Source organism: Eptatretus burgeri, chromosome 13 (assembly GCF_056783735.1).
Source record: "Eptatretus burgeri isolate ZD-2024b chromosome 13, Ebu_testis_v1, whole genome shotgun sequence".
NCBI lineage: Eukaryota > Metazoa > Chordata > Myxini > Myxiniformes > Myxinidae > Eptatretus > Eptatretus burgeri.
Window position 1 is genome coordinate 9,622,505 of NC_140973.1, and position 25,622 is coordinate 9,648,126.

Sequence of the window (25,622 nt, forward strand, 5' to 3'; positions counted from 1 at the left end):
CACATCGCCATGTCCGTCTCCATCTGCATCGCCATCTCCGTCGCTATCGCCTTCTCCGTCGGCATCTCCATCCACATTGCCTTCACCATCCCCATCTCCATCGCCATCACCATCCGCATCGCCATCGACATCGCCATCTGCATCCCCATCGCCATCTCCATCCGCAATCACATCTCCAACCCCATCACCATTCCATCTGCATCGCCATCTCCATCTGCATCGCCATCGCCATCTCCATCTGCATGTCCATCGCCACCTCCATCTGCATGTCCATCGCCACCTCCATCGCCACCTCCATCGCCATCTCCATCGTTATCTCCATCTCCATCCGCATCTCCATCCGCATCGCCATTTGCATCGCCATCCGCATCCCCATCCCCATCCGCATCGCCATCTCCAACGCCATCTCCATCGCCATCCACATCTGCATCCCCATCTCCATCGCCATCTCCATCCGCATCTCTATCGCCATCTCCATCCGAATCGCCATCGCCATTTGCATCACCATCGCCATCCGTATCCCCATCTCCAACGCCATCTGCATCCCCATCCGTATCCCCATCTCCATCTGCATCCCCATTTCCATCTGCATCCTCATCTCCATCTCCATCGCCATGGCCATCTCCATCCGCATCCGCATCTCCATCCGCATCCGCATCTCCATCCGCATCCCCATTGCCATCGCCATCCAAATCACCATCCGTATCCCCATCTCCATCGCCATCTGCATCCCCATTTCCATCTGCATCCTCATCTCCATCTCCATCTCCATCCGCATCCGCATCTCCATCCGCATCCGCATCTCCATCCGCATCTCCATCCGCATCTCCATCCGCATCTCCATCTGCATCCCCATTGCCATCGCCATGTCCATCTCCATCTGCATCGCCATCTCCGTCGCTATCGCCTTCTCCGTCGGCATCTCCATCCGCATTGCCTTCACCATCCCCATCTCCATCGCCATCACCATCCACATCGCCATCTCCATCGGCATCCCCATTCCCATCGCCATCTCTGTCTCCATCCGCATCGCCATCGCAATCTCCATCGCCATCTCCATCCACATCGCCATCTCCATCCGCATCCCCATCTCCATCTGCAATCACAACCCCATCCCCATCGCCATCTCCATCTGCAATCACAACCCCATCCCCATCGCCATCTCCATCTGCAATCACAACCCCATCCCCATCGCCATCTCCATCTGCATCCGCATCTCCATCTCCATCCGCATCACCATCTCCATCTGCAATCACATCCCCATCCCCATCCCCACTGCCATCTCCATCCACTTCCCCATCTCCATCGCCATCTCCATCTCCATCCCCACCTCGCCATATCCATCGCCATCTGCATCGCCATTCCCATCTCCATCTGCATCTGCATCTCCATCTGCATCCGTATCGCCATCGCCATCTCCATCTGCATCCGTCTCGCCATCTCCCTCTCCATCTGCATCGCCATCTCCATCTCCATCCGCATCCCCATCGCCATCGCCATCTCCATCGCCATCTCCGTCGCTATCGCCCTCTCCGTCGGCATCTCCATCCGCATTGCCTTAACCATCCCCATCTCCATCGCCATCACCATCCGCTTCGCCATCGACATCTCCATCTGCATCGCCATCTCCATACGCATCGCCATCTCCATCGCCATTGCCATCTCCATCCACTTCCAAATCTCCATCGCCATCTCCATCTCCATCCCCACCTCCTCGCCATATCCATCGCCATCTGCATCGCCATCCGCATCGCCATTGCTATCTCCATCGCCATCTCCATCGGCATCCCCATCCCCATCCCCATCCCCATCTGCATCGCCATCTCTGTCTCCATCCGCATCCCCATCTCCATCTGCAATCCAACCCCATCCCCATCGCCATCTCCATCCGTATCTCCATCTGTAATCACAAGCTCATCCCCATCGCCATCTTCATCGCCATCTCCATCTGCATCCCCATCTCCATCTCCATCCGCATCACCATCTCCATCTGCAATCACATCCCCATCGCCATCTCCATCCGCATCGCGATGTCCATCTCCATCTGGATCGGTATCACCATCTGCATCGCCATCGTCATCTCAATCGCCATCTCCATCGCCATCTCCATCTCCATTGCCATCTCCATCTGCATCCGTCTCCGTTTCGCCATCACCATCTCCATCTGCATCCGTATCGCCATCGCCATCTCCATCTCCATCTGCATCTCCATTGCCATCTCCATCGCCATTGCCATCCGCATCGCCATCTCCATCTGCATCCACATCGCCATCTCCATCTGCATCCACATCGCCATCTCCATCTGCATCCACATCGCCAGCGCCATCTCCATCCGCATCACCCTCGCCATCGCCATTTCCATCCCCATCGCCATCTCCATGGCCATCGCCCTCTCCGTCGGCATCGCCCTCTCCGTCGGCATCGCCATCTCCATCCGCATCGCCATCACCATCCGCATCCCCATCTCCATCGCCATCTGCATCTCCATCCGCATCGCCATCTCCTTCTCCATCTGCATCTCCATCCGCATCGCCATCTCCTTCTCCATCTGCATCTCCATCGCCACCTCCATCGCCATCTCCATCGCTTTCTCTATCCGCATCGCGATCGCCTTCTCCATCCGCATCGCCATCTCCATCGCCATCGCCATCTCCATCTGTATCCGCATCGCCATCTCCATCTGTATCCGCATCGCCATCTCCATCTGCATCCGCATTGCCATCACCATCTCCATCTGCATCTCCATCCGCATCTCCATCTCCATCCGCATCCCCATCCCCATCCCCATCCCCATCCCCATCCCCATCTCCATCGCCATCTGCATCCGCATCGCCATCTGCATCGCCATCTGCATCCGCATCGCCATCTGCATCGCCATCTCCATCCGCCATCTCCATCTCCATCGCCATCTCCATCCGCATCGCCATCGCCTCTCCATCCGCATCGCCATCGCCATCTCCATCGCCATGGCCATCTCCATCCACGAGCCCCATCTCCATCGCCATCGCCATCGCCATCTCCATCGCCATTGCCATCTCCATCCACGAGCCCCATCTTCATCGCCATCTCCATATCCATCTGCATCGCCATCTCCATCCGCATCCCCATCGCCATCCACATCTCCATCCCCATCCCCATCGCCATCTCCATCCGCATCCCCATCCCCAATCGCCATCTCCATCTCCATCTCCATCTGCAATCACATCCCCATCCCCATCGCCATCCCCATCTGCGTCCGCATCGCCATCTGCATGTACATCGCCACCTCCATCGCCACCTCCACCTCCATCAGCAATCCCATCCCCTTCGCCATCTGCATCGCCATCGCCATCTCCATCTGCATCCGCATCCCCATCCGCATCGCCATCTCCATCTGCATCCGTATCGCCATCGCCATCTCCCTCTCCATCTGCATCGCCATCTCCATCTGCATCTGCATCCCCATCTCCATCGCCATTGCCATCCGCATCTCCATCTCCATCCGCATCCCCATCTCCATCGCCATCTCTATCCCCATCGCCATCTCCATCTGCATCGCCATCTCCGTCGCTCTCGCCCTCTCCGTCGGCATCGCCATCTCCATCTGCATCGCCATCACCATCTCCATCCCCATCTCCTCGCCATCTGCATCTGCATCGCCATCTCCATCCCCATCCCCATCTGCATCGCCATCGCTATCCGCATCCCCATCGCCATCCACATCTCCATCCCCATCCCCATCGCCATCTCCATCCGCATCCCCATCCGCATCCCCATCCCCAATCGCCATCTCCATCTCCATCTCCATCTGCAATCACATCCCCATCCCCATCGCCATCCCCATCGCCATCGCCATCTCCATCTGCATCTGCATCCGGATCCCCATCCGCATCGCCATCTCCATCTCCATCTGCATCGCCATCGCCATCGCGACCTCCATCGCCATCTGCAATCATATCCCCATCCCCATCCTCATCTCCATCTGCTTCCGCATCGCCATCTCCATCGCCATCGCCATCGCCATCGCCATCTCCCTCTCCATCCGCATCGCCATCTCCATCTGCATCCATGTCCCCATCGCCATTGCCATCCGCATCGCCATCTCCATCTGCATCCGCATCCCCTTCGCCAGCGCCATCTCCATCTGCATCGCCATCTCCGTCGCTCTCGCCCTCTCCGTCGGCATCGCCATCTCCATCCGCATCGCCATTACCATCTCCATCCCCATCTCCTCGCCATCTGCATCTGCATCGCCATCTCCATCCCCATCTCCATCGCCATCGCCATCACCATCTCCATCGCCATCCGCATCGCCATCGCCATCTCCATCTCCATCCCCATCCGCATCCCCATCTCCATCTGCAATCACATCCCCATACCCATCTCCATCTGCATCGCCATCGCCATCTCCATCTCCATCTGCATCCGTATCTCCATCTCCATCTGCATCGCTGTCTCCATCTGCATCGCCATCTCCATTGCCATCTCCATCTCCATATTGCCATCTCCAACTGCATCCCCATCGCCATCTCCATCCACATCCACATCTCCATCCACATCTCCATCCGCATCTCCATCGCCATCTCCATCTCCATCGCCATGTCTATCCGCATCGCCATCGCCATCTCCATCCGCATCGCCATCTCCATCTGCATCCGCATCGCCATCTCCATCCGCGTCGCCATCCCCATACGCATCCCCATCTCCATCTGCATCCGTATCGCCATCTCCATCTGCATCGCCATCTCCATCGCCGTCTCCATCTTCATTGCCATCTCCATCTCCGTCTGCATCCGCATCGCCATCGCCATCTCCATCGCCATCTCGATCTGCATCGCAAGCGCCATCGCAATCTCCATCGCCACCTCCATCTCCATCACAATCTCCAACTGCATCTCCATCACCACCTCCATCCCCATCGCCATCGCCATCTCCATCCACATCTCCATCGCCATCGCCATCCGTATCCCCATCTCCATCGCCATCTGCATCCCCATCTCCATCTGCATCCTCATCTCCATCTCCATCCGCCTCCCCATCTGCCATCCCAACCCCATCACCATCTCCATCTCCATCGCCATCTGCATCCGCCTCGCCATCTGCATCCGCCTCGCCATCTGCATCCGCCTCGCCATCTCCATCCGCATCGCCATCCCCATCTCAATCTGCAATCACATCCCCATCCCCATCGCCATCTCCATCGCCATCTCCATCTGCATCGCCATCTCCATCTGCATCGCCATCTCGATTGCCGTCTCCATCTTCATTGCCATCTCGATCCCCATCTGCATCCGCATCGCCATCTCCATCGCCGTCTCCATTTGCATCTGCATCTCCATTGCCACCTCCATCGCCACCACCATCTCCATCGCCATCGCCATCTCCATCTGCATCCCCATCGCCATCTCCATCCGCAATCACATCTCCAACCCCATCACCATTCCATCTGCATCGCCATCTCCATCTGCATCGCCGTCGCCATCTGCATCGCCGTCGCCATCTCCATCTCCATCTGCATGTCCATCACCACCTCCATCGCCATCTCCATCGTTATCTCCATCTCCATCCGCATCTCCATCCGCATCGCCATTTGCATCGCCATCCGCATCCCCATCCCCATCCGCATCGCCATCTCCATCTGCATCGCAATCTCCAATGCCATCTCCATCGCCATCCACATCTCCATCTCCATCGCCATCTCCATCCGCATCCCCATCCCCATCGCCATCTCCATCTGCATCTCCATCAGCACCTCCATCGCCACCTCCATCACCACCTCCATCACCATCCGCATCGCCATCTCCCTCTCCATCCGCATCGCCATCGCCATCGCCATCTCCATCTGCATCCCCATCGCCATCTCCATCCGCAATCACATCTCCAACCCCATCACCATTCCATCTGCATCGCCATCTCCATCTGCATCGCCGTCGCCATCTCCATCTCCATCTGCATGTCCATCGCCACCTCCATCGCCACCTCCATCGCCACCTCCATCGCCACCTCCATCGCCACCTCCATCGCCATCTCCATCGTTATCTCCATCTCCATCCGCATCTCCATCCGCATCGCCATTTGCATCGCCATCCGCATCCCCATCCCCATCCGCATCGCCATCTCCATCTGCATCGCAATCTCCAATGCCATCTCCATCGCCATCCACATCTCCATCTCCCCCGCCATCTCCATCCGCATCCCCATCCCCATCGCCATCTCCATCTGCATCCCCATTTCCATCTGCATCCTCATCGCCATCTCCATCACCACCTCCATCACCATCCGCATCGCCATCTCCCTCTCCATCCGCATCGCCATCTCCATCTCCATTTCCATCTGCATCCTCATCTCCATCTCCATCTCCACCATCTCCATCCGCCATCCGCATCTCCATCCGCATCTCCATCCGCATCTCTATCGCCATCTCCATCCGCATCGCCATCCGCCATCTCCATCCGCATCTCCATCGCATCTCCATCCGTATCCCCATCTCCAACGCCATCTGCATCCCCATCCGCATCTCCATCCGCATCTCCATCCGCATCTCCATCCGCATCTCCATCCGCATCTCCATCCGCATCTCCATCCGCATCTCCATCCGCATCTCCATCTGCATCCCCATTGCCATCTCCATCCATCCCCATTGCCATCGCCATGTCCGTCTCCATCTGCATCGCCATCTCCGTCGCTATCGCCTTCTCCGTCGGCATCTCCATCCGCATTGCCTTCACCATCCCCATCTCCATCGCCATCACCATCCGCATCGCCATCGACATCGCCATCTGCATCCCCATCGCCATCTCCATCCGCAATCACATCTCCAACCCCATCACCATTCCATCTGCATCGCCATCTCCATCTGCATCGCCATCGCCATCTCCATCTCCATCTGCATGTCCATCGCCACCTCCATCTGCATGTCCATCGCCACCTCCATCGCCACCTCCATCGCCATCTCCATCGTTATCTCCATCTCCATCCGCATCTCCATCCGCATCGCCATTTGCATCGCCATCCGCATCCCCATCCCCATCCGCATCGCCATCTCCAACCACATCTGCATCCCCATCTCCATCGCCATCTCCATCCGCATCTCTATCGCCATCTCCATCCGAATCGCCATCGCCATTTGCATCACCATCGCCATCCGTATCCCCATCTCCAACGCCATCTGCATCCCCATCCGTATCCCCATCTCCATCTGCATCCCCATTTTCATCTGCATCCTCATCTCCATCTCCATCGCCATGGCCATCTCCATCCGCATCCGCATCTCCATCCGCATCCCCATTGCCATCGCCATCCACATCACCATCCGTATCCCCATCTCCATCGCCATCTGCATCCCCATTTCCATCTGCATCCTCATCTCCATCTCCATCCGCATCTCCATCCGCATCCGCATCTCCATCCGCATCTCCATCTGCATCCCCATTGCCATCGCCATCCACATCGCCATGTCCATCTCCATCTGCATCGCCATCTCCGTCGCTATCGCCTTCTCAGTCGGCATCTCCATCCGCATTGCCTTCACCATCCCCATCTCCATCGCCATCACCATCCACATCGCCATCTCCATCGGCATCCCCATTCCCATCGCCATCTCTGTCTCCATCCGCATCGCCATCGCAATCTCCATCGCCATCTCCATCCGCATCGCCATCTCCATCCGCATCGCCATCTCCATCCGCATCCCCATCTCCATCTGCAATCACAACCCCATCCCCATCGCCATCTCCATCTGCAATCACAACCCCATCCCCATCGCCATCTCCATCTGCAATCACAACCCCATCCCCATCGCCATCTCCATCCGCATCCGCATCTCCATCTCCATCCGCATCACCATCTCCATCTGCAATCACATCCCCATCCCCATCCCCACTGCCATCTCCATCCACTTCCCCATCTCCATCGCCATCTCCATCTCCATCCCCACCTCGCCATATCCATCGCCATCTGCATCGCCATTCCCATCTCCATCTGCATCTGCATCTCCATCTGCATCCGTATCGCCATCGCCATCTCCATCTGCATCCGTCTCGCCATCTCCCTCTCCATCTGCATCGCCATCTCCATCTCCATCCGCATCCCCATCGCCATCGCCATCTCCATCGCCATCGCCGTCGCTATCGCCCTCTCCGTCGGCATCTCCATCCGCATTGCCTTAACCATCGCCATCACCATCCGCTTCGCCATCACCATCCGCTTCGCCATCGACATCTCCATCTGCATCGCCATCTCCATACGCATCGCCATCTCCATCGCCATCTCCATCGCCATTGCCATCTCCATCCACTTCCAAATCTCCATCGCCATCTCCATCGCCATTGCCATCTCCATCCACTTCCAAATCTCCATCGCCATCTCCATCTCCATTCCCACCTCCTCGCCATATCCATCGCCATCTGCATCGCCATCCGCATCGCCATTGCTATCTCCATCGCCATCTCCATCGGCATCCCCATCCCCATCCCCATCCCCATCTGCATCGCCATCTCTGTCTCCATCCGCATCCCCATCTCCATCTGCAATCCAACCCCATCCCCATCGCCATCTCCATCCGCATCTCCATCTGTAATCACAAGCCCATCCCCATCGCCATCTTCATCGCCATCTCCATCTCCATCTGCATCCCCATCTCCATCTCCATCCGCATCACCATCTCCATCTGCAATCACATCCCCATCGCCATCTCCATCCGCATCGCGATGTCCATCTCCATCTGGATCGGTATCACCATCTGCATCGCCATCGTCATCTCAATCGCCATCTCCATCGCCATCTCCATCTCCATTGCCATCTCCATCTGCATCCGTCTCCGTTTCGCCATCACCATCTCCATCTCCATCTCCATCTCCATCTGCATCTCCATCTCCATCTGCATCTCCATTGCCATCTCCATCGCCATTGCCATCCGCATCGCCATCTCCATCTGCATCCACATCGCCATCTCCATCTGCATCCACATCGCCAGCGCCATCTCCATCCGCATCACCCTCGCCATCGCCATTTCCATCCCCATCGCCATCTCCATGGCCATCGCCCTCTCCGTCGGCATCGCCATCTCCATCCGCATCGCCATCACCATCCGCATCCCCATCTCCATCGCCATCTGCATCTCCATCCGCATCGCCATCTCCTTCTCCATCTGCATCTCCATCCGCATCGCCATCTCCTTCTCCATCTGCATCTGCATCTCCATCGCCACCTCCATCGCCATCTCCATCGCTTTCTCTATCCGCATCGCCATCGCCTTCTCCATCCGCATCGCCATCTCCATCGCCATCGCCATCTCCATCTGTATCCGCATCGCCATCTCCATCTGTATCCGCATCGCCATCTCCATCTGCATCCGCATTGCCATCACCATCTCCATCTGCATCTCCATCCGCATCCCCATCCCCATCCCCATCCCCATCTCCATCGCCATCTGCATCCGCATCGCCATCTGCATCGCCATCTCCATCCGCCATCTCCATCTCCATCGCCATCTCCATCCGCATCGCCATCGCCTCTCCATCCGCATCGCCATCGCCATCTCCATCGCCATTGCCATCTCCATCCACGAGCCCCATCTCCATCGCCATCTCCATATCCATCCGCATCGCCATCGCCATCTCCATCGCCATTGCCATCTCCATCCACGAGCCCCATCTTCATCGCCATCTCCATATCCATCTGCATCGCCATCTCCATCCGCATCCCCATCGCCATCCACATCTCCATCCCCATCCCCATCGCCATCTCCATCCGCATCCCCATCCCCAATCGCCATCTCCATCTCCATCTCCATCTGCAATCACATCCCCATCCCCATCGCCATCCCCATCTGCGTCCGCATCGCCATCTGCATGTACATCGCCACCTCCATCGCCACCTCCATCGCCACCTCCACCTCCATCAGCAATCCCATCTCCTTCGCCATCTGCATCGCCATCGCCATCTCCATCTGCATCCGCATCCTCATCCGCATCGCCATCTCCATCTGCATCCGTATCGCCATCGCCATCTCCCTCTCCATCTGCATCGCCATCTCCATCTGCATCTGCATCCCCATCTCCATCGCCATTGCCATCCGCATCTCCATCTCCATCCGCATCCCCATCTCCATCGCCATCTCTATCCCCATCGCCATCTCTATCCCCATCGCCATCTCCATCTGCATCGCCATCTCCGTCGCTCTCGCCCTCTCCGTCGGCATCGCCATCTCCATCCGCATCGCCATCACCATCTCCATCCCCATCTCCATCTCCATCCCCATCTCCTCGCCATCTGCATCTGCATCGCCATCTCCATCCCCATCTGCATCGCCATCGCCATCGCCATCTGCATCCCCTTCGCCATCTGCAACGCCATCTGCATCGCCATCGCCATCTCCATCCGCATCGCCATCTCCATCCGCATCACCATCTCCATCCACATCCACATCCCCATCCACCTCGCCATCGCCATCGCCATCTCCATCTGCATCTGCATCTGCATCCGGATCCCCATCCGCATCGCCATCTCCATCTCCATCTGCATCGCCATCGCCATCGCGACCTCCATCGCCATCTGCAATCATATCCCAATCCCCATCCTCATCTCCATCTGCTTCCGCATCGCCATCTCCATCGCCATCGCCATCGCCATCGCCATCTCCCTCTCCATCCGCATCGCCATCTCCATCTGCATCCACGTCCCCATCGCCATTGCCATCCGCATCGCCATCTCCATCTGCATCCGCATCCCCTTCGCCAGCGCCATCTCCATCTGCATCGCCATCTCCGTCGCTCTCGCCCTCTCCGTCGGCATCGCCATCTCCATCCGCATCGCCATCACCATCTCCATCCCCATCTCCATCTCCATCCCCATCTCCTCGCCATCTGCATCTGCATCGCCATCTCCATCTCCATCGCCATCGCCATCGCCATCTGCATCCGCATCCCCATCCCCATCTCCATCGCCATCCACATCTCCATCCCCATCACCATTGCCATCTCCATCCACATCCCCATCGCCATCGCTATCTCTATCTCCATCCGCATCGCCATCGCAATCTCCATCGCCATCTCCATCGCCATCTCCATCCGCATCGCCATCAACCTTTTGCATCGCCATCGCCATCCGTATCCCCAGCTCCATCGCCATCTGCATCCCCATCTTCATCTGCATCCTCATCTCCATCTCCATCTGCATCCGTATCTCCATCTCCATCCGCATCGCCATCTCCATCCGCATCTCCATCGCCATCTCCATCGCCATCCCCATTGCCATCTCCATCCGCATCCCCATCTCCAACGCCATCTCCATCACCATCCACATCGCCATCTCCATCCGCCTCCTCATCTCCATCTGCAATCACATCCCCATCCCCATCTCCATCTGCATCGCCATCTCCATCTCCATCTCCATCCGCATCACCCTCGCCATCGCCATCACCATCTCCGTCGGCATCGCCATCTCCATCACCATCGCCATCTGCATCCCCATCCCCATCTCCATCGCCATCTGCATCTGCCATCTCCATCACCATCTCCATCACCATCTCCATCCGCATCTCCATCTCCATCTGCAATCACATCCCCATCCCCATCTCCATCTGCATCGCCATCTCCATCACCATCTCCATCTCCATCTGCATCCGTATCTCCATCTCCATCTGCATCGCTGTCTCCATCTGCATCGCCATCTCCATTGCCATCTCCATCTCCATATTGCCATCTCCAACTGCATCCCCATCGCCATCTCCATCGCCATCGCCATCTCCATCCACATCCACATCTCCATCCGCATCTCCATCGCCATCTCCATCTCCATCGCCATGTCTATCCGCATCGCCATCGCCATCTCCATCCGCATCGCCATCTCCATCTGCATCCGCATCGCCATCTCCATCCGCGTCGCCATCCCCATACGCATCCCCATCTCCATCTGCATCCGTATCGCCATCTCCATCTGCATCGCCATCTCCATCGCCGTCTCCATCTTCATTGCCATCTCCATCTCCGTCTGCATCCGCATCGCCATCGCCATCTCCATCGCCATCTCGATCTGCATCGCAAGCGCCATCGCAATCTCCATCGCCACCTCCATCTCCATCACAATCTCCATCTGCATCTCCATCACCACCTCCATCCCCATCGCCATCGCCATCGCCATCTCCATCCACATCTCCATCGCCATCGCCATCCGTATCCCCATCTCCATCGCCATCTGCATCCCCATCTCCATCTGCATCCTCATCTCCATCTCCATCCGCCTCCCCATCTGCAATCTCATCCCCATCACCATCTCCATCTGCATCGCCATCTCCATCTCCATCGCCATCTGCATCCGCCTCGCCATCTGCATCCGCCTCGCCATCTGCATCCGCCTCGCCATCTGCATCCGCCTCGCCATCTCCATCCGCATCGCCATCCCCATCTCCATCTGCAATCACATCCCCATCCCCATCGCCATCTCCATCGCCATCTCTATCTGCATCGCCATCTCGATTGCCGTCTCCATCTTCATTGCCATCTCGATCCCCATCTGCATCCGCATCGCCATCTCCATCGCCGTCTCCATTTGCATCTGCATCTCCATTGCCACCTCCATCGCCACCGCCATCTCCATCGCCATCTCCATCTGCATCCCCATCGCCATCTCCAACCCCATCACCATTCCATCTGCATCGCCATCTCCATCTGCATCGCCGTCGCCATCTCCATCTCCATCTGCATGTCCATCACCACCTCCATCGCCACCTCCATCGTTATCTCCATCTCCATCCGCATCTCCATCCGCATCGCCATTTGCATCGCCATCTGCATCCCCATCCCCATCCGCATCGCCATCTCCATCTGCATCGCAATCTCCAACGCCATCTCCATCGCCATCCACATCTCCATCTCCATCGCCATCTCCATCCGCATCCCCATCCCCATCTCCATCTGCATCTCCATCAGCACCTCCATCGCCACCTCCATCACCACCTCCATCACCATCCGCATCGCCATCTCCCTCTCCATCCGCATCGCCATCTCCATCTCCATTTCCATCTGCATCCCCATCGCCATCGCCATCTCCATCCGCATCTCTATCGCCATCTCCATCCGAATCGCCATCGCCATTTGCATCACCATCGCCATCCGTATCCCCATCTCCAACGCCATCTGCATCCCCATCCGTATCCCCATCTCCATCTGCATCCCCATTTCCATCTGCATCCTCATCTCCATCTCCATCTCCATCGCCATCGCCATCGCCATCTCCATCCGCATCCGCATCATCATCCGCATCTCCATCCTCATCTCCATCCGCATCTCCATCTGCATCCCCATTGCCATCTCCATCCACATCGCCATGTCCATCTCCATCTGCATCGCCATCTCCGTCGCTATCGCCTTCTCCGTCGGCATCTCCATCCGCATTGCCTTCACCATCCCCATCTCCATCGCCATCACCATCCGCATCGCCATCGACATCGCCATCTGCATCCCCATCGCCATCTCCATCCGCAATCACATCTCCAACCCCATCACCATTCCATCTGCATCGCCATCTCCATCTGCATCGCCGTCGCCATCTCCATCTCCATCTGCATGTCCATCGCCACCTCCATCACCACCTCCATTGCCACCTCCATCGCCATCTCCATCTCCATCTCCATCTCCATCTCCATCCGCATCTCCATCCGCATCGCCATTTGCATCGCCATCCGCATCCCCATCCCCATCTGCATCGCCATCTCCAACGCCATCTCCATCGCCATCCACATCTGCATCCCCATCTCCATCGCCATCTCCATCCGCATCTCTATCGCCATCTCCATCCGAATCGCCATCGCCATTTGCATCACCATCGCCATCCGTATCCCCATCTCCAACGCCATCTGCATCCCCATCCGTATCCCCATCTCCATCTGCATCCCCATTTCCATCTGCATCCTCATCTCCATCTCCATCCGCATCCGCATCATCATCCGCATCTCCATCCGCATCCCCATTGCCATCGCCATCCACATCGCCATCTCCATCACCATCCGTATCCCCATCTCCATCGCCATCTGCATCCCCATTTCCATCTGCATCCTCATCTCCATCTCCATCTCCATCCGCATCCGCATCTCCATCCGCATCTCCATCCGCATCTCCATCCGCATCTCCATCCGCATCTCCATCCGCATCTCCATCCGCATCTCCATCCGCATCTCCATCCGCATCTCCATCCGCATCTCCATCCGCATCTCCATCCGCATCTCCATCCGCATCTCCATCCGCATCTCCATCCGCATCTCCATCCGCATCTCCATCTGCATCCCCATTGCCATCGCCATCCACATCGCCATGTCCATCTCCATCTGCATCGCCATCTCCGTCGCTATCGCCTTTTCCGTCGGCATCTCCATCCGCATTGCCTTCACTTTCCCCATCTCCATCGCCATCACCATCACCATCCACATCGCCATCTCCATCGGCATCCCCATTCCCATCGCCATCTCTGTCTCCATCCGCATCGCCATCGCAATCTCCATCGCCATCTCCATCCACATCGCCATCTCCATCCGCATCCCCATCTCCATCTGCAATCACAACCCCATCCCCATCGCCATCTCCATCTGCAATCACAACCCCATCCCCATCGCCATCTCCATCTTCATCGCCATCTCCATCTGCATCCGCATCTCCATCTCCATCCGCATCACCATCTCCATCTGCAATCACATCCCCATCCCCATCGCCACTGCCATCTCCATCTACTTCCAAATCTCCATCGCCATCTCCATCTCCATCCCCACCTCCTCGCCATATCCATCGCCATCTGCATCGCCATCCCCATCTCCATCTGCTATCTCCATCGCCATCTCCATCCGCATCCCCATCCCCATCCCCATCTGCATCCGTCTCGCCATCTCTGTCTCCATCCGCATCCCCATCTCCATCGCCATCTCCGTCGCTATCGCGCTCTCCGTCGGCATCTCCATCCGCATTGCCTTAACCATCCCCATCTCCATCGCCATCTCCATCCGCATCTCCATCTGTAATCACAAGTCCATCCCCATCGCCATCTCCATACGCATCGCCATCTCCATCTCCATCTGCATCCCCATCACCATCTCCATCTGCAATCACATCCCCATCGCCATCTCCATCTCCATCCCGATGTCCATCTCCATCTGGATCGGTATCGCCATCTGCATCGCCATTGCTATCTCCATCTCCATCTCCATCCGCATCTCCATCCGCATCCGCATCTCCATCCGGATCTCCATCCGCATCTCCATCCGCATCTCCATCCGCATCTCCATCCGCATCTCCATCCGCATCTCCATCCGCATCTCCATCCGCATCTCCATCCGCATCTCCATCCGCATCTCCATCCGCATCTCCATCCGCATCTCCATCCGCATCTCCATCCGCATCTCCATCCGCATCTCCATCCGCATCTCCATCCGCATCTCCATCCGCATCTCCATCCGCATCTCCATCCGCATCTCCATCCGCATCTCCATCCGCATCTCCATCCGCATCTCCATCCGCATCTCCATCCGCATCTCCATCCGCATCTCCATCCGCATCTCCATCTGCATCCCCATCTGCATCTCCATCCACATCGCCATCTCCATCTCCATCTGCATCTGCATCTCCATCCGCTATCGCCTTTTCCGTCGGCATCTCCATCCGCATTGCCTTCACCATCCCCATCTCCATCGCCATCACCATCCACATCGCCATCTCCATCGGCATCCCCATTCCCATCGCCATCTCTGTCTCCATCCGCATCGCCATCGCAATCTCCATCGCCATCTCCATCCACATCGCCATCTCCATCCGCATCCCCATCTCCATCTGCAATCACAACCCCATCCCCATCGCCATCTCCATCTGCAATCACAACCCCATCCCCATCGCCATCTCCATCTTCATCGCCATCTCCATCTGCATCCGCATCTCCATCTCCATCCGCATCACCATCTCCATCTGCAATCACATCCCCATCCCCATCGCCACTGCCATCTCCATCCACTTCCCCATCTCCATCGCCATCTCCATCTCCATCCCCACCTCCTCGCCATATCCATCGCCATCTGCATCGCCATCCCCATCTCCATCTGCATCTGCATCTCCATCTGCATCCGTATCGCCATCGCCATCTCCATCTGCATCCGTCTCGCCATCTCCCTCTCCATCTGCATCGCCATCTCCATCTCCATCCGCATCCCCATCGCCATCGCCATCTCCATCGCCATCTCCGTCGCTATCGCGCTCTCCGTCGGCATCTCCATCCGCATTGCCTTAACCATCCCCATCTCCATCGCCATCACCATCCGCTTCGCCATCGACATCTCCATCTGCATCGCCATCTCCATACGCATCGCCATCTCCATCGCCTCTCCATCCGCATCGCCATCGCCATCTACTTCCAAATCTCCATCGCCATCTCCATCTCCATCCCCACCTCCTCGCCATATCCATCGCCATCTGCATCGCCATTGCTATCTCCATCTCCATCTCCATCCGCATCTCCATCCCCATCCCCATCTGCATCGCCATCTCTGTCTCCATCCGCATCCCCATCTCCATCTGCAATCCAACCCCATCCCCATCGCCATCTCCATCCGCATCTCCATCTGTAATCACAAGTCCATCCCCATCGCCATCTTCATCGCCATCTCCATCTCCATCTGCATCCCCATCACCATCTCCATCTGCAATCACATCCCCATCGCCATCTCCATCCGCATCCCGATGTCCATCTCCATCTGGATCGGTATCGCCATCTGCATCGCCATCGTCATCTCAATCGCCATCTCAATCGCCATCTCCATCGCCATCTCCATCTCCATTGCCATCTCCATCTGCATCCGTCTCCGTTTCGCCATCTCCATCTGCATCCGTATCGCCATCGCCATCTCCATCTCCATCTGCATCTCCATTGCCATCTCCATCGCCATTGCCATCCGCATCGCCATCTCCATCTGCATCCACATCGCCAGCGCCATCTCCATCCACATCGCCATCTCCATCTCCATCCGCATCACCCTCGCCATCGCCATTTCCATCCCCATCGCCATCTCCATGGCCATCGCCCTCTCCGTCGGCATCGGCATCTCCATCCGCATCGCCATCACCATCTCCATCCGCATCCCCATCTCCATCGCCATCTGCATCTCCATCCGCATCGCCATCTCCTTCTCCATCTGCATCTGCATCTCCATCCGCATCGCCATCTCCTTCTCCATCTGCATCTGCATCTCCATCGCCACCTCCATCGCCATCTCCATCGCTTTCTCTATCCGCATCGCCATCGCCTTCTCCATCCGCATCGCCATCTCCATCGCCATCGCCATCGCCATCTCCATCTGTATCCACATCGCCATCTCCATCTGTATCCGCATCGCCATCTCCATCTGCATCCGCATTGCCATCACCATCTCCATCTGCATCTGCATCCGCATCGCCATCGCCTCTCCATCCGCATCTCCATCCGCATCTCCATCGCCATCTCCATCGCCATCTCCATCGCTATTGCCATCTCCATCCACTTCCCCATCTCCATCTCCATCTCCATCTCCATCTCCATCTCCTCGCCATATCCATCTGCATCGCCATCTCCATCTCCATCCGCATCCCCATCCCCAATCGCCAGCTCCATCTGCATCGCAATCTCCAACGCCAGCTCCATCGCCATCCACATCTCCATCCCCATCTCCATCGCCATCTCCATCTCCATCCGCATCCCCATCGCCATCGCCATCTCCGTCCGCATCGCCATCGCAATCTCCATCGCCATCGCCATCCGCATCCCCATCTCCATCCGCATCTCCATCTCCATCGCCACCTCCATCGCCATCTCCATCCGCATCCCCATCCCCATCTCCATCGCCATCTGCATCCGCATCGCCATCTGCATCGCCATCGCCATCTGCATCCCCATCCCCATCTCCATCGCCATCTGCATCTGCCATCTCCATCTGCATCCGCATCTCCATCTGCATCCGCATCGCGATGTCCATCTCCATCTGGATCGGTATCGCCATCTTCATCGCCATCTCCATCTCCATCTGCATCTCCATCTGCATCCGCATCTCCATCTGCATCCGCATCGCGATGTCCATCTCCATCTGGATCGGCATCGCCATCTCCATCTCCATCTGCATCCGTCTCCGTATCGCCATCACCATCTCCATCTCCATCTGCATCTCCATCTCCACCGCCATTGCCATCCGCATCGCCATCTGCATCTGCATCCGCATCGCCAGCGCCATCTCCATCGCCATCTCCATCTCTATCCGCATCGCCATCTCTATCCGCATCGCCATCTCCATCCACATCGCCATCTCCATCGCCATCCGCATCACCCTCGCCATCGCCATTTCCATCCCCATGGCCATCGCCCTCTCCGTCGGCATCGCCATCTCCATCCGCATTGCCATCACCATCTCCATCACCATCGCCATCCCCATCACCATCGCCATCTCCATCGCCATCTTCATCGCCTTCTCTATCTCCCTCGCCATCTCCCTCGCCATCTCCCTCGCCATCTCCCTCGCCATCTCCATCGCCATCTCCCTCGCCATCTCCATCGCCATCTCCATCGCCATCTCCAACTGTATCCGCATCGCCATCTCCAACTGTATCCGCATCGCCATCTCCATCTGCATCCGCATCGCCATCTCCATCTGCATCCGCATCGCCATCTCCATCTGCATCCGCATCGCCATCGCCATCCGCATTCTCATCTCCATCCGCATCTCCATCTCCATCGCCATCTCCATCTGCATCCGCATTGCCATCACCATCTCCATCTGCACCTGCATCGCCATCGTCATCTCCATCGCCATCCGAATCCCCATCTCCATCTCCATCCGCATCGCCATCGCCATCTCCATCCGCATCGCCATCGCCATCGCCATCTCCATCCGCCTCGCCATCGCCTCTCCATCCGCATCGCCATCGCCATCTCCATCGGCATTGCCATCTCCATCCACTTCCCCATCTCCATCGCCATCCACATCTCCATCCCCATCGCCATCCACATCTCCATCCCCATCGCCATCTCTATCTCCGTCCACATCGCCATCCACATCCCCATCTCCATCCGCATCGCCATCTCCATCCGCATCTCCATCTGCAATCACATCCCCATCCCAATCTCCATCTCCATCTGCATCCGCATCGCCATGTCCATCTCCATCGCCATCTCAATCTCCATCTCGATCGGTATCGCCATCGCCATCTCCATCCGCATCCGCATCGCCATATCCATCTCCATCTGCATCCGCATCCCCATCGCCATCGCCATCTCCATCCCCTTTGCCATCTGCATCGCCATCTCCATCTCCATGCACATCACCATCGCCAAGCTGTTTGACGACCCATGACATCAATTTTTTTTTCCTGTGGAACATTTTATCCCGAGATGACTCTCAAAACTTTTCATACTGATCAGATGTAGCATTATACATACTAGTGCGGGCCTGTACGTACGTGGCCATACGTGCAAAAAAAAAAAGACGAAGATTATGACGTCTGTCGTGACGTCATAGCACCGTGTCCTGTCATTGGTTTGGCAAATAAATAGCCATAACTTGGAAACCACTTGTCCGATTAATATCAAACCTTGAAAAGGCACATCAACAGGGACCCAGCAATATACCTGGCAAGTTTCAATTAGATCGGACCAGTGGTTGTCGAGAAACAGCGGTCGCACACACACACACACACACACACACACACACACACACACACACACACACACACACACACACACACACACACACACACACACACACACACACACACACACACACACACACTGCCGGAATTATAGATAGATGCAATTAACACGTCATAATGAAGCCACCCGCGACATCTTGATAAATCACACAAAGTCCCCATGAGGAATACTTGCTATGTGCCAAGTTTCAATGTTTTCATGGTGCAGTTTCAAAGATACAAAGGGTCAATGTTTTTCCATTTTTTTTAACATGGCTGCCACGCCACGTGACCTATGATGTCATAATTATCATTCAAAACATTCTACATGAGTAGTTGCTCTTGCGGTGAAAATTTCATCTCAATCCAACAAGCAGTTGCGGAGATAAACAAACAAACAAGAAGACGTCATGCAGAGTACAATACTTGCAAAACAAATATCATACTCTCCATAAAACAAATTTGACCTCAAAAATCATTTGTGGTTGAATTCATTGACCAAATATGCAACTCCTTCATTTTCAAGTGAACCGGATGAAAATTGAAGAATTTAGAAATCACACCTCAGTTGTTGACCCTTGGCCTATGTTGACCTTTTGACCAATGTTGACCTCAAAAATAATTGTTGGTTAAATTCAGTAGGTTGATGTGAAAATCCTCTTCAAATTTCAAGTGAATGGGATGAAAATTGAGGATTTTAGAAATACCACCTTCATTGTTGACCTTGGGCCTATGTTGACCTATCCATGTTGACCTCAAAAATAATTGGCAGGTTGAATTCAGTGACCTGAAGTATAAATCTTCAAATTTCAAGTCAATCGGATTAAAGTTGAGGATTTTATAAATCTCACCGGAGTTTTAGACCTTTTGACTTCAAAAACAATAGGCTTATTGCTATTGCCAAACTCAACCATGCGGTGAAGTTTCGTGAATATCGGTATAAATTTGTGACCTGGAGGCGATAAACAGACAGACAGACAGACAGACAGACAGAGACAGAATAACAAAATCGACTGACCAATATACTTCAAAAATCTTCGATTTTGCAAGGAACAAAAACACAGAGAGAGAAACAGACAGATAAACAAACGGACCCAAATGCAATACCCTCTCCTTCGGCGAGAATAAAAATAACAAACTTACAACACAAACACACGCAATACCCTTGGAGCTTTCTTGTATCTCCCTTCGTCCAACAGCACACATCCATCCATCCATTGGGACCATACTCTGTGCAGAGCGTTGGTGCTGCCTAAGCAGTCTCCTGGGCTATTGGGCACAATCCTGGACGGGTCGCCACTCCGACACAGAACAGCACACACATCTCCTCTAGCTTAGGCATTTATGTGCTCACTCACAAACATTCCTGCATTAAAGTGTCTCCTTGTTGGTCGAATTGGTTGGAATAGGGGAGGGGAGGGATTGATAGGTGAAGCATACATCACCATGGTGATATCAGAAATTAAATTCATGACTTCATTTGAATATTCACCTTGGAAAGGAAGAAATAACGTTAAAATAACATTTGGAAGCAAAACCTGTGCATCGAGTGGAGATTGCTGGAAGTTGAAAAGGGAAGGGTGCTGGGGAAAGAAGTAAGAAGTTTGTCCTGTTGTTTTTTTGTTCTTGTGTTTTTTACACTCCATGTTGTATATATTTATCGTCCAGCATGACCCTTGCCAAAAAACTGCTTCGGTGGAATCAGCGCCTTGTAACAGAGAGTATGTTACATGATCAAATTAAAGACCAATTACTGCATCGTATTCCCAAGATGGAAGCCAGACGTAACACACACACACATTATGTTCTGGTAAGTACTTACAAAAGTTATTCTATACCAGTCGTGCCCGTAAAAAAATAAAAAAATAAAAAAAAAAATATTCAAACTGCGAGCAACAAACAACAACCACACAGGCCGTTTCTTCGCTCTCGAATGCCCGTACGTGCGTGGCCCGGAAGTTCGAATATTATTCGCAATTTAGTTTTAATACCCAATTATTCAATTAGTGCCAACGTATTTTACCTTTTCGCAATGTCGTGGCAAGGAAAAACAAAAAGAGAAGAGAGAGAAAAAAAATTTACTTCCTGGTTTGGAGCATACCAGCACTCTGATGTTACCGAAATGTATACACCGTCTAATATGAAAACGATCATAACTTGGGGCATTGTGTTTATCTATAAATGCGCATAAGAAATCGAGAAATTATTACAATACACGGTCATCATTATCCGGAAGTCCGTACGTTGTAACCCGTAATGGATCCGGAAGTCCGTACGTTGTAATCCGTAATGGCGAACGCGGCTGAGCTTCCCTTCCCCATCGGCCATGCCCACGCAACAACATGTCTTCTCATTGGTTTGATAAATAAATGGCCATAACTTGGGAAGCACTTGTCCGATTAATATCAAACCTTGAAAAGGCACATCCTCAGGTCCCCAGCAATATACCTGGCAAGTTTCAATTAGATCGGACTAGCGGTTGTTGAGAAACAGCGGTCACAGACACACACACAGACACATAAAGATTGCTGGAATTATAGATAGATGAAGTTATAACCTTTACATATCAACAATTGACTGATTTCCCAACTCTCAGGATCATCAGCTGGGCACCGTTTATCATCGACGTTTCGATCCTTTCAGCCGAGAATCTCTCCAAACGACTGATCCACAACCCGTCACAGATCCACATCAGTCGATAACTCAACATCAATGGACCCACAACCTCAAAGTTGTGTCCAGACAATCGGTCAACACAGCAATTCAATATCCTTATTCAAACTTATTTATTTGAAGTGTTACTCCATATGACTAACTTTAATCATACACCACTTCACATGATAATATATTAAGCAATAAACACTTTACCTTGTAGATATGTCCATCACACAACACCTCCATTGAACCATCAAGTCAAACTGTCATTACCAACCGATTTTAACATACTGTACTGTGTATCCGAGCAACCAACAAAGTATTTTTATGCTTATTGATAATGTATTATATAAATAAATAAAAATCCTAGGCCTATTTATTTAATTTGTTTCTCTAAATACCTCCTTTATTACATATATATATATATATATATATATATATATATATATATATATGTATGTATGTTTAATTAATCATATGATCATGAAAGAATTTGCCTCACGAAAACAATTAATTCATTATTATTATATCAAATGCAATAAAATAGGAACTTGCTTCCATGAAAACCAACCAAATTTCAATAAAAGGTGATGATGGAGTCAAAAGACATTCTCATAAGACCTGATCAAACAATCAGCCAAATATCCTCTGTTTAACATGATTGAAAAAAACCTTCTCAGCACATTCCAGAAAATCATCCTTCACTGAACAAATTCTTGCAAATCTAAGCAGCAGAGTCAGTGAGGACCTATTAAACCAGGATGGCTCTCACACTCAATCATTCAGGGTACAGTGCCTCCTTCTGACTGACCATCGGTTCAAAAAATACAACACATTTATTAGATCATTCCCCATCCCTACCCCTGCCCCTCCCCCTCCCCCCCCCACGTAACAAGAGATGGGGTTTTGCAATCACGTGTGTGTGTGTGTGTGTGTGTGTGTGTGTGTGTGTGTGTGTGTGTGTGTGTGTGTGTGTGCGTGTGTGCGCGCGCACAATGGGGGACATTCGGGTCCGTGAACCCCAAACACAGAATCATCAACTGATCAATCAGTCAAGGCTTAACTTTGCACATAATATTGTTTGTGTGTGTGTGGGTGTGGGTGTGTGTGCGTGCATATGCGTGCGCAATGGAGGACATTCTGATCCACGAACCCCAAACACAGAATCAACAACTGAGCAGTCAGTCGAGGCTTAACTTCAGCACACAATTTGGTGTGTGTGTGTGTGTGTGTGTGTGTGTGTGTGTGTGTGTGTGTGTGTGTGTGTGTGTGTGTGTGTGTGTGTGTGTGTGTGTGTGTGTCAAAAGGGAACATTTGTGTGAAATTTCCCCTCGATCTATCCAGCCGTTCTGGAGAAGAAGATTTTTTATCGGTTTTATGGCAAATCCAATATGGCTGCCAAACCGTGTGACCTATGAAGTCACGTGTGAACCTTTTACTCCTCATGGACACGCAGTCACACGTGTAAAGTTTCACCTCGATCTTTTCAGCCACTTCAGAGAAGATTTTGGATGGTTTTATTCAATCTTTTTTTAAAACAATTTCACTGCCAAATCATGTGACCCATGACATCAATTTTTTTTTTCCTGTGGAACATTTTATCCCGAGATGACTCTCAAAACTTTTCATACTGATCAGATGTAGCATTATACATACTAGTGCGAGCCTGTACGTGCGTGGCCATACGTGCAAAAAAAAAAAAAGACGAAGATTATGACGTCTGTCGTGACGTCATAGCACCGTGTCCTGTCATTGGTTTGGCAAATAAATGGCCATAACTTGGGAACCACCTCTCCGATTAATATCAAACCTTGAAAAGGCACATCAACAGGGACCCAGCAATATACCTGGCAAGTTTCAATTAGATCGGACCAGTGGTTGTCGAGAAACAGCGGTCACACACACACAGACACACACACACACACACACACACACACACACACACACACACACACACACACACACACACACACACACACACACACACACACTGCCGGAATTATAGATAGATGCAATTAACACGTCATAATCAAGCCACCCGCGGCATCTTGATAAATCGCACTCAGTCCCCATGAGGAATACTTGCTATGTGCCAAGTTTCAATGTTTTCATGGTGCAGTTTCAAAGATACAAAGGGTCAATGTTTTTCCATTTTTTTTAACATGGCTGCCACGCCACGTGACCTATGATGTCATAATTATCATTCGAAACATTCTACATGAGTAGTTGCTCTTGCGGTGAAAATTTCATCTCAATCCAACAAGCAGTTGCGGAGATAAACAAACAAACAACAAGAAGACGTCATGCAGAGTACAATACTTGCAAAACAAGTATCATACTCTCCATAAAACAAATTTGACCTCAAAAATCATTTGTGGTTGAATTCATTGACCAAATATGCAACTCCCTCATTTTCAAGTGAACCGGATGAAAATTGAAGATTTTAGAAATCACACCTCAGTTGTTGACCCTTGGCCTATGTTGACCTTTTGACCAATGTTGACCTCAAAAATAATTGGTGGTTAAATTCAGTAGGTTGATGTGAAAATCCTCTTCAAATTTCAAGTGAATGGGATGAAAATTGAGGATTTTAGAAATACCACCTTCGTTGTTGACCTTGACCCTATGTTGACCTATCCATGTTGACCTCAAAAATAATTGGCAGGTTGAATTCAGTGACCTGAAGTATAAATCTTCAAATTTCAAGTCAATCGGATTAAAGTTGAGGATTTTATAAATCTCACCGGAGTTTTAGACCTTTTGACTTCAAAAACAATAGGCTTATTGCTATTGCCAAACTCAACCATGTGGTGAAGTTTCGTGAATATCGGTATAAATTTGTGACCTTGAGGCGATAAACAGACAGACAGACAGACAGAGACAGAATAACAAAATCGACTGACCAATATACTTCAAAAATCTTCGATTTTGCAAGGAACAAAAACACAGAGAGAGAAACAGACAGATAAACAAACGGACCCAAATGCAATACCCTCTCCTTCGGCGAGAATAAAAATAACAAACTTACAACACAAACACACGCAATACCCTTGGAGCTTTCTTGTATCTCCCTTCGTCCAACAGCACACATCCATCCATCCATTGGGACCATACTCTGTGCAGAGCGTTGGTGCTGCCTAAGCAGTCTCCTGGGCTATTGGGCACAATCCTGGACGGGTCGCCACTCCGACACAGAACAGCACACACATCTCCTCTAGCTTAGGCATTTATGTGCTCACTCACAAACATTCCTGCATTAAAGTGTCTCCTTGTTGGTCGAATTGGTTGGAATAGGGGAGGGGAGGG

The 25,622-nt window shown here is 53.2% G+C and overlaps 3 protein-coding genes across 3 annotated transcripts; all 3 read left to right on the forward strand.

Annotated features, from left to right (window-relative positions):
* Positions 1-9: 9 nt before the first annotated feature.
* Positions 10-897, forward strand: LOC147013806 (uncharacterized; the record flags this gene model as incomplete). Its single annotated transcript, XM_085851693.1, has 1 exon — positions 10-897. A coding segment is annotated over exon 1 (888 nt), but the record flags the coding sequence as incomplete, so codon positions are not given.
* Positions 898-6,630: 5,733 nt separating this feature from the next.
* Positions 6,631-13,561, forward strand: LOC147013807 (uncharacterized; the record flags this gene model as incomplete). Its single annotated transcript, XM_085851694.1, has 2 exons — positions 6,631-7,683; positions 9,884-13,561. Coding segments are annotated over exons 1-2 (4,731 nt in total), but the record flags the coding sequence as incomplete, so codon positions are not given.
* Positions 13,562-18,467: 4,906 nt separating this feature from the next.
* LOC147013808 (uncharacterized) lies at positions 18,468-19,763 on the forward strand (the record flags this gene model as incomplete). Its single annotated transcript, XM_085851723.1, has 1 exon — positions 18,468-19,763. A coding segment is annotated over one exon (924 nt), but the record flags the coding sequence as incomplete, so codon positions are not given.
* Positions 19,764-25,622: the final 5,859 nt, after the last annotated feature.